General features: G+C 46.6%; 1 protein-coding gene across 1 annotated transcript; it reads left to right on the top strand.

The window, feature by feature from the left end:
• Nucleotides 1-2061: 2061 nt before the first annotated feature.
• Nucleotides 2062-3226, top strand: LOC116821989 (olfactory receptor 52R1-like). The gene is given in 2 exon segments (XM_032775549.2): nt 2062-3141; nt 3143-3226. Coding segments are annotated over 2 exon segments (1029 nt in total). The 5' UTR covers nt 2062-2196.
• Nucleotides 3227-11407: the final 8181 nt, after the last annotated feature.

Raw genomic sequence — 11407 nt, 5'->3', positions numbered from 1 at the left:
CGGTACAGCCTCCTTTGGCTGAAGGTTCACACCTGCAACTGGGCAATTCAGTCCGTAATCTCAAGAGTGTTCTTCAATATCTTGCTGATGCAGAGCTCTCTCATGGACGGGTCTCTAAGTAATGCTTTTTACCATTTGCAGTTGAGTAGGAGTCTCCATCCTATCCTGTTGGACGATGATCTGGCCTCAGTAATACAGGTTTTCATCACCTCCTGTCTGGACAGTAGCAATACAAAATATCTGGGCATGATGCCTTCACTGCTCATAAAATTCAAACTAGTACCAAAGGCTGCAGAGAGTTTCTCCAGCAACACAGGCCACTGTAATAACATCAGACCTGTCCTCTGCGCTCTACACTAGTTCAGAGACAACATCAAGTCAGTTCAAGATCTTGGTCCTCATCTTCAAGCTCCACAATAGCCTGGGGACTCACAGACCCTAAATTTCCAGCAACTTTACTTCTCTGGCACAATGGGACTCTCAACAGCAGGGGTAAAGCTCGTCTGTGCAGGAGACAGGACTTTCTCGGGGGGAAAGTGCAAGGCTGCCCCAGGAACTGAATGAGCTCAGTCTCTTAAAAAGGAGAAGGTTATGGATCAATGTGATTGCATTCTATCAACACTTATCATGGGGAACAGAAACTTGATAACAATGGGCTCTTGAAGCTAGCAGGTAAAAGTCTAACGAGATGGTGGCTGTGTGTGGAAGGTAGACAAATTGAGACTAGAGACAAAGTGGAAATTTTTAACAATGAGGGTCATTGACCACTGGAACAATTTATCAAGGATCACGGTTTGTCAATGTCACTGGCCATGTTTCAGTGAAGATGAGATGTTTTTCTCAAAGATCTGCTCTAGTTCAAGCAGAAATTCATCCAGGGCAGTCCTATGGCCTGTACAATGCAGGAGCTCAGAGCAGATGCCACTGACTTGAAGGTATATATTGTCCCCAAATGTGAAATAGTTGTGGGTGAGGGCAAAGTCACAAAGTTCAGCCACCAGGTTTGCTGTGACATTATCAGGGATACTGTTCCTGATGGCTAGTAGTCCATCTTTGTGTGGAATGTTGGTGTAGAGGGCTTCTACATTCATAGTGGCCAGGATGGTGTTTTCTGGAAGATCACCAATGGATTGTAGTTTCCTCAGGAAGCCAGTGGTGTCTCGAAGATAGCTGGGAGTGCTGGTAGCATAGGACCTGAGGAGAGAGTTTACATAGACAGACAATCCTGCTGTTAGAGTGCCAATGCCTGATATGATGGGGCGTCCAGGATTTCCAGGTTTATGGCTCTTGGTAGAAGATAGAATACCCCTGATCAGGGTTCTATGGGTGTGTCTGTGCAGATTTGTTCCTGTGCTTTGTCAGAGAGTTTCTTGAGTAGTTGGTGTAGTTTCTTTTGGTACCTCTCAATGGGATCAGAGGGTAATGGCCTGTAGAATGTGGTGTGAGAGAGCTGCCTAGCAGCCTCATCTTTATATTCTGACCTATTCATGATGATATGTTATTACTGTTACTCACATCTTCTTGTCAACTATTTGAAATTGGCCATCCTGATTATCACTACATTTATTTTCTCCTGCTGATAATAGCCACCATAATTGATTCATCTTGTTAGAGTCGGTATGGCAACCTCCATCTTTTCATGTTTTCTCTCTCTCTCTGTATATAATATATTCCTACTGTATTTTTCGCTCCATGCATCTGATGAAGTGGCTTTTAGCCTGTGAAAGCTTATGCCCAAATAAATTTGTTAGTCTCTAAGTTCCCAAAAGTACTCCTCATTCTTTTTTCTCTAGGCTGGGTTTACATTGCATTAAGGAACAATGGTGGAAACCCAGTATACACACTCGTGTTTTCTGCTGGTACCTATTAATTTTTTCCAGACCATGACATGTAGAAATTATGTGTGGACCTTCAAATATAGAACTGGGATTAGTAGGGCCAGATGTTCATAACTCATTTCTATTAATAATGAAAATGTCATTTTTCAATGTGTGCAGCATGAGCAATCTGCTTCACCCATGAGAAGAGCCTCCAGTAGTGCTTGTAGTATCTCACATTAACATTGTCTCTCCATCCAGGCATTTGTACTGCGACCATCACCCTAGACCCTGGGCACATAAGGGAAGTCTGAGGAACGTATGGTACGTGCAAGAGACACTGTTCTGCCTCAGAGTTGGACACCTTCTCCCCTACTCCATGTCAGATTCCAACAGAACCAACTTCATCAACCCCTCCACCTTCATCCTGCTGGGCATTCCTGGCCTGGAGGCGGCCCACATCTGGATCTCCATCCCCTTCTGCACCATGTACATCATAGCTATCTTGGGGAACTTCACCATCCTGTTCATCAAGACAATGGAGCTGAGCCTCCATGGGCCCATGTACTATTTCCTCTGCATGCTGGCTGTCACTGACCTGTTTCTGCCCACATCCATCCTGCCCAAAACACTCAGCATCTTCTGGTTTAATTCCAGGGAGATCGATTTCAGTGCCTGCCTCACCCAGATGTACTTCCTTCACTGCTTCTTAGTGATAGAGTCTGGTATCTTAGTGGCCATGGCTTTTGATCGCTACGTGGCCATCTGCCACCCGCTGAGACATTCCACCATCCTGACAAACCCTGTGGTGGCCAAGATCGGCCTGGCCGTGGTGCTGCGTGGTGGCGTGCTTGTACTGCCTTATCCCTTCCTGGCGAGGTGGCGGCCATATTGTAGAACCAACAAAATCCCCCACACGCACTGTGAGCACATGGCTGTGGTGAAGCTGGCCTGCACTGACACACCTGTCAGTAGTTACTATGGCCTCTTTGTGCTATTCTGTGTGAAGGGTCTGGATGTGTTTTATATCACCATGTCCTATACCCAGATCCTCAGGGTCATCTTCAGCCTCCCCACAAAGGATGCCCGGCTCAAGACTTTCGGGACTTGCAGCTCCCACCTGTGTGCCATCTTAGCCTTCTACATCCCACATCTCTTCTCCTCTCTCATGCACCGGTTTGGCCACAATGTAGCCCTGCATCTCCATGTTCTCATTGCCAACATGTACCTCCTGCTTTCCCCCATGCTAAACCCCATCATCTATGGGGCTAGGACCGAACAGATCTGGAAATGGCTGCTCTGGCTCTTTACTCATAAAGGGACCTAAAGTTTTCTCCTGGTACTTTGACTCTTGGACCAAACTCTGTGCAGAGCTGTTTGCTGACATGGTGGTGGGCCCTCTTCCCTGAATCACTTACTGGACAATCAAAGAGACATTAAACCCTTTCCTGACCTTACTGTGCTGTGTAAGAGCGAGAAACTGGGGAATATGTCTATGTAGAACTCATTGGGTTGTCACATTTCCAATTGTTGCAAACTGGACCCCTAAGAACGTAAGAACAGCCATACTGTGGCAGACCAAAAGCCCATCTAGCCCTGTATCCTGTCTTCCAACAATGGCTAATCCAAAGTGCCCCAGAGGGAATAAATAGAACAGGTAATCCTCAAGTGATCCATCCCATCACCCATTCCCAGCTTCTGCAAACAGAGGATAGGGACACCATCCTTGCCCACCCTGGCCATTGATGGATCTATCCTCCATGAATGTATCTAGTTCTTTTTGAAACCTGTTAGAGTCTTGGCCTTCACAACATCCTCTGGGAAAGAGTGCCACATGTTGACTGTGTGACGAAATAGTTCCCTTTTTTTCTTTTTTTTTACATCTGCTGCCTATTTGGTGACCTAGTTCTTCTGCTATGAGAAGGAGTAAATCACACTTCCTTATTTACTTTCTCCACACCAGTCGTGATTTATAGATCTCTGTCATATCCCCCCTTAGTCGTCTCTTTTCCAAGCTGAACAGTCCCAATATTATTAATCTCTCCTCATATGGAAGATGTTCCATATCCCTAATCATTTTTGTGGTCTTTTTCTGAACCTTTTCCAATTCTAATATCTCTTTTTTGAGATGGGTCAGCCGGATCTCTACACAGTATTCAAGAGGTGGGAGTACCATGGATTTATACAGAGGCAATATGATATTTTGTGTCTTATCATCAATCCCTTTCCTAATGATTCCCAACATTCTGTTCGCTTTTTTGACTGTCGCTTCACACTGAGTGGATGTTTACAGAGAACTAGCCACCATGATCCCTGGGACCCTGTCCCTAACCCTGTCTCTTCTGCCAAAGCCCCACACCCAAATACATCTCCCTCCCAAAATAACCTTACCTATGTGGTGTTCTGTTCCATTAATTCAGGGTGGCTGAATGCACATAATGATCAGATTCTGGGTTATACACACTCCCTCAAATCCAGGGCAACATAACCATTGCTCTAACCATGAACGGGCACTGCTCCTCTGTGTTGTATTAGATGGAGTGAGGCTTCTTGTGTGCCAAGATCAGTGGAGTTGCAGTGCTTTTTAAATAAGAGGAATTTATTAAAGAAACAGCCAAAAATCCCCCCAAACAAAACAAAACAAAAAACAAAACCAAAAACAGCCACAAAAACAGGTTTTCACACAGCTTGGTTTTCAGCCTTGTTTACCAGGAACGACAAACTACCTGTAACTCTACAGAGAAGACCAACAAAGTGCTGCAAGGAACCAAATCATTGCAGCATGTGACTCAAAGTCTCTGATTAGGGTGTTTTGGTAGCAGGATATTGAACATATTAAATAATAATCTCCATTTAATGCGTGGAGAGGCTGTGTCCAAGGTCACCCAGCAAATCCGTGACAGAGCTGGGACTGTTCACTCTCAGCTCACTGGTCTCTGCTGATGCTTTATGTCTAGTTAAATGACTTGGGCCAAATCCTCAGCTGGTGTAAGTGTCTGCAGCCCCACTGAAATCAGGAGAGATCTGCTCACTAGAGAATCCAGTGGAGAGAAGGCACCAGGCCTCTGTGCTGCTGCATGGACTCTACAAGCCTGGGCTGAGAGAGACTAAGCAATGGATGGGCTGTGTTCCTGGCTCAAGACATTTCCCTTCCTGCTACCTCCGTTTCCCCATCTGTAAAAGTGAGATACTCCTGGGAGTAGCAATCAACAGTTTGTGAGGCACCTATCGACAGTTGGGCGGCTGTCCCACTCCCTGAGAGTGTGGGCTGCGGCAGGCCAGTGGGCCTGTGCAGACAGACAGCCAATAAGAAAAGGGCTTACAAGGGGCCAATCAGAGCCAAGATTGGAGACAGTCAATCAGGGCTCAGCTTGGCCCTATATAAAGGTGGTCCAGGAAAGGAACAGTCAGTCTGTCCCAGGCCTTTGAGAGGGGGGACAGGGCTAGGAGACTAGCACCTCGGACAGCGCAGTGATGGCCAGGCTTGGGAAGCCAAAGGGAGCTCTTGCCTGTAGCTTGCCAGGCTGCAGGTCCTGAAGGGAAGGGCCTAGCAGATGCAAGGGGCCATAGGGGAAGCAGCCCAGGGAAGTGGACAGATGAGGGCAACATAAGAGCATAAGAACGACCGTACCGGGTCAGACCAAACGTCCATCTAGCCCAATGTCCTGTCTACCGACTGTGGCCAATGCCAGGTGTCCCAGATGGAATGAACCTAACAGGCAATGATCAAGTGATCTCTCTCCTGCCATCCGTCTCCAACCTCTGACAAACAGAGGCTAGAGACACCATTCCTTACCCTTCCTGGCTAACAGGCTTTTATGGACTTCACCACCATGAATTCATCTAGTTCCCTTTTAAATGCTGTTATAGTCCTAGCCTTCACAACCTCCTCAGGTAAGGAGAAAAGGAGGACAGTGAGGCTGCTGCCAGAGGGTCCTTTGGCCAGGACCCAGAGTAGAGGGCAGGCCTCGATCCCCCACTTCCCTTCTTTCAGTACACCCAGTCATTGACCATGGGGAGCGGCCATCACAGACTACGCCAGATCCCTAACAGGAGGGATTAGACTTTGAGGGTGTAGTTGGACATACTGGCTGGAGTGCAGAAAGACTGCTTATTGTCCCACACACACGGAAGGGGGTGTGGATGGACTGAGGGGCACAGCCGGAGGGCAATGGTCCTGAAGAGGACACCATGAGCTGAAGAGCGACACGGGCTCAGGTGCTAACCAAGGTGAGACAATGGGTGGAACACCACCAGGAGAGGGTGCTCCACTGGACTGAGCTAATTCTCGGAGACAAGCAGCAGGAGGCGCTAAGTGGTGACTCCCAACCCTGTCACAGTCCATGTGTCACTGTGCCTCAGTGGGACACAGCTGAGGTTGCCAAATTCAGGACAAACTGCTGAGAAATAGGGCAGACTCACCCAACACTAGTGGTTATTCTCTCATTACATCATACCAACCCAGCAACAAATACAAACGTCTATCTGACCACACTGGTTAACTAGAAGCCAAAGTGCAGTCCCCTGAGGTATCCCAGCCCTTAGCTTACCATTTGGACACTGGACTCCATGATGGATGGTGAGAGAAAACCAATTTCAGCACATATAGGGTCCTTCCAATCTCAGGATCCACTTAGCCAGGTCAATATGACTAAGATCGTACCCATTAATCACACTGCTGCCTAGTAGAAGTTTAATAAGAAAAGATGAAGAGTTATAAATGGTCAATAGATCAGATACATACAAATGATATTTCAGTGTTCAGAGATGACAATCATGGGAGTGATGGAATAAACTGCTAGCTTGCAAAAGTCTCTCTGAAAAATACCCAAGGAGTTTGGGTGTCATCAATTCTTGTACAGAGCTTCCTTGTTGGAAACCCAGTGCAAAGAAATAAAGACAAGATGGAGATGTCTCAGGGCTCCTTCTATATCCTCTATCCTGTGCATGAAATTTTAGAGTCCAGACACAGCCCACAGCCCAGGTGCCTGGAACATTATTGGTCTAAGTTGGAGTCCACATGAGCATATCACATATCCTTGCATGCTTTGATTACTCACAAAAGCAGCCACTGAACATATTACAGAGAAGTGTTTCCTCTATGGCCCATTGTGAGAGCTAAGTGCCCTTGTTTGGCCCTTACGACAGGGTGCTGGGCAAGGAGTGCTTAGTCAGCCCCCTGCCACAACTGCTTCAACAATTAAGAGGGATAGATTGGAGCTGGCTGAATAGACCTGTTGCTACCTGGCATCTAGAGACAGCTGCTAGTTTCATTAGCAAGGGGCTATAGAGGCTAGAAAGAAGGGGGGGGAGAGAAAGGTCGGAGAGGGACTGGTGGCTCTGGCCTGCTGCTTGTGATGACTGGTTGCGAAATCCATTGTATAGATAGTAAGGTGGTGGTGGAAAATAACTATAAATTAAGTACACTGGTGATTGCATCTCCCTGAGGCGTCCCTGATTGGTTTGTGAGGGCAGCAGGGACAGAAGCAAAAGGGGTCCAGCTGCGCCTCGCTGCATATGGCGGCATGTCCAGGACCCAGAGCCATCATGAGTGTGTGGCAGCCCAGAGATGGAAGGAACTCTGCAATGGCTGGCGGAGCAACAGGAGGAGATGCAAAAGGTGCTGTGAGCCCTGCCAGAAATCCCACCAACTGGAGAAGAAGACCGTACTCTCCTGGCAGGTGGAACAGCAGAAAACCCTACAAGAATTTATAAGGGATCAAGACAATGTGCAGCAGCAGCTTCTACAAAACTGCTGAGTCCCACCTCAGTATCAGAGTTGGGACTGTGTAAGATGGGCCCCGCTGACGAGCCAGACTCCTTCCTCTGCACATTTGAGTAGGTAGTCTTGGGTGACGGATGGGATAGGTTAACCTGGGCCCTATGGCTGGCTCCCTATCTGTCCAGGCAAGGCTCAAGCGGCCTATATGACCCTCAGTAAGGACCTACCTTTATATTTAATATTTTAAATGTTTCTTTATTAACCTACCTTTATATTTTTACCATGTACTTACTAAAAAGTCTTCACTTTATAAAATTCCCTTTTTTCTAGCATGTGTTCTTTTTTAACCTAACTTTATATTTAATAAATGTTTTTAATTTAGATTCTTTAATAAGAAGGCAAACTTGTCCTTTAAAATCATCTCTCCTTAATAACCCTAACCAAAAATATTTCTTTTCTTTAATAACTTGCCTCTTTTCTTTCATACTAAGCTTTTAATAAAAAAAATCTTTATTTTCCTTTAAGTTCTCTTTTTCCATTTTAATAACATTCCAAACTAGTCTTTACTAAAATCTTACCAAACACTCTTTCTTCCATTTAATAACCAATAATAGAATCATAGACTTTAAGGTCAGAAGGGACCATTATGATCATCTAGTCTGACCTCCTGCACAAAGCAGGCCACAGAATCTGACCCACTCATTCCTGAAACAAGCCACAACCTATATCTGAGCCACTGAAGTCTTCAAATCATGGTTTAAAGCCTTGCAGGTGCAGAGAATCCTCCAGCAAGTGACCCGTGCCTCATGCTACAGAGGAAGGCCACAAAAAAAAACAAAAACAGGGCCTCCACACACTGCCCCTACCAGCCTCTACAAATACAAATACAAAAACAAACACAAATAGCTACAAATTCCTTCTCCTCTAACAGAACTCCCATTCAAACTCCCCTGTCTACAGCTCCGTTTGCTGGCTCCTGTGCCGCTACAGCAGTTTGTTTCTGTTTTTCCTCTAAAACTAAAAAAGCATTTTTTTAAAAATCACCTTTACTTTAAGCTGTCTTTTTCTATTCTTCCAACCTTTGTCTCTAAATAATCAATTAAATGCTTCGAAGCACAAACACACAAGAATCCCCCTCTTCAAACATAAAAAAAAAATCAAAATGGCAAAAGAGCACCAACCCTCAACACCCATAGAAACAGGTACAGAAGGTGTTACATAAGAGGATGGAGTATAGAAACCTGTCAAAAACACAGGGTGATGAATGCTATTACTTTGAACAACCTTAGCTTGTGTTTGACTAAAGCATAATCCAAAAAGGCGACAATGGACAATGGTGGGGCTTGGGCCAGGAATACTGAATGCCCAGCTGGGAAGCAGGGGGCTCTGGGCTGGAAAGGGGGAGCAGGCAGAGCCCACCTGGATGCAGGGGAGACTGGGATGTGCTGTGATGAGGGAGGCCAGGTCTAAGGTCCTGAGAGTTTCCTGTGCTGGACTCAACTCTCAATAAACCCTCCTGTGTTACACTGGCTGAGAGTCGCTCTGGTCTAGAGAACAGGGTTTCATCAACCCCTTCAGGAGTGGAGGCCCCAAGGGGTCCAGAACGCATGGACTCTCTGAGGTGGACCACAGCAAGAAACAGACGTGCTAAGGCTCCAGAGGTAGAGGGGCCTGACCCCGGGTGAGAGTGGACCCCTGAGAAGGGCTGTCTAACTGGAAGGGGCACGCCCCACGGACCGCATGGGGCCATGAGTGGGCACGATCTCTGAGTCCGTGACAGCAGCATCTTTGAGTAGTGCTTTCAATCATCTCTGGATGTCTAGGAGACACGTTCTGATCCTGGTGGAAGATGACCTGGCCTAAGTTATACAGGCCTTTGTCACTCCTGTCTAGAGCGTGCTAATGCAATATACCTGGGCATGACACCTTCAGTGCTTACCAAACTCCAACTAGTACTGAAGGCTGCAGACAGTCTCCTCAGTAACACAGGCTACTGCGAGCACATCAGACCTGTCCTCAACGCTCTACACTGGCTTCCCAGAGAACATCTCATCAAATGTAAGGTCTTGGTCCTGATCCTCCAGGTACTCAATGACCTGGGGACTCACAGACCCTGAAGTTCCAGCAACAGCTCTTCTCTGGCACAACGGGGCTCTCAATAGCAGGGGTAAAGCTCGTCTGTGCAGAAGTCAGAACTTTCATGGGGCCAGAGCAAGGCTGCCCCAGGAGTTCACTGAGCTCAGTCTCTTACCAAGGAGAAGATTATGATGTGAAGTGATTGCATTCTATACTTATTATGGGGAACAAAAATTTGATAACAGTGAGCTCTTGAAGCTAGCCAGCAAAGCTCTAACAAGAGTCAGTGGCTAGAGGTTTCAGGTGGACAAACTGAAATGCAACAAAGTGGAATTTTTTAACACTGATGGTAACTGACCATTGGAACAATCTAGCAAGCATCATGGTGTGTCTCCATAACTGGCCACGTTTCAATCGAGGTGGGATGTTTTCCTCAAAGACCTGCTCTTGTTTAAACAGGAATTAATCCAGGGCAGTACTATGGCCTCTGTGATGCAGGGAGTCAGAGCAGGGTCCCACGTGGCCATATAATCTACAAATCTCTCTAGAGTCCCCTGCAAGGATAATATTTGTGTGAGCTTCATTCTGGGTCCTTGTCACACCCTGGGTGCCACATTTTGGGTCTGGGCAGGGTTCAGAGGAATACAAGAAATTCAAAGCTCAACAATTTTTGCTAAGCAATGTGGCTTTTAAGAAATGAACCAGGCTTCCTGTGATTCTTTGTGCACCGCTATGTCTCTCTACATAACACTCCCTGCATCTTTCAGGGCATGAACCAAACCCTTGTGTGTCTGGAGCTTTGTATCTATCATTCCAAGTGCACTGAATTTGGGCTGAACTCCAGTGTGTGACTGAAGAGTGGAATGTGTGAACTCTGTACAAGGAGGAATGTTGGCCATTTACTAAAACTTAGTGAGGAGTTTTGATTGGCCACCCCCCAGTACCAAAAGGCAGGGTAAATGGAAAACCAGACCCCTGAGACTGACATGCCCCTGGGGCAATGGGGAGAGACCAATGCTCCTGTTCAGCCTGATTTACAGGCCAGGCAGGCCAAAGAAGAAGTCTAAGGAGTGGGGGGGTTTCATCCTCCATGTGAACTGAGGCTGCCTGGGCCAGAGTGAGGCTGAGCTAAGGAGAAAGTGGGAGACAGAGCTGAGCTGGGAGCAATTCAGTGCTGGGAGCAGAGTGGGAGCGAGGACTCATATCCTTTCAATAGCCAGTTCCACCTGTTCGGTGTATAAACAAGGGAAGTTTCCCAAAAGAGGGAGACCATTCCCCTACTTACATCTGTGCAGAATTCTTCAAAGGACTCTGTGACACTCTGTACATTGGGGGAACATCCTGCAACCCCATGTTCATGCAATGCAAAGTTTGTCATATCGAGTGTCTTCAGAAGGCTCATGATGCGCTGAGCCTTGTTACTATAAGTAATGTTATAGGTTGTAATTTCGTGTATACAGTTATGAGGCTGAAAATGTGCCCTCGTGGTTTAAAACAAGTCCAGGCAAAATTCTGCAGGAGCAGAGGGGGTATTCACACCTCATCAAGGCATGTATGGGAGAAACCTATGCAGCAACAAAAGATTTTTTGGACTTTCAAGTGAGTCACCCCCACTTCCCTTGGTCAGTTTGGGACCACAATGAGGTAATGATCACCTGACGCTGAAGGGCTGAGGGCAAAGCCAAGAGGGAAGAAAGAATATGACAAAAGGGAGAAACATTTACCATGCTCTTTCTCTTTCTCCTCCATCTACAGACACCGCCACCAAGCGTCTGAAGTGCCTATCAAAGGG

Source organism: Chelonoidis abingdonii, chromosome 1, assembly GCF_003597395.2.
Source record: "Chelonoidis abingdonii isolate Lonesome George chromosome 1, CheloAbing_2.0, whole genome shotgun sequence".
Taxonomy (NCBI): Eukaryota; Metazoa; Chordata; order Testudines; family Testudinidae; genus Chelonoidis; species Chelonoidis abingdonii.
Note: the sequence above shows the minus strand (reverse complement) of the source record. Positions and strands in the feature narration are given on the sequence as shown.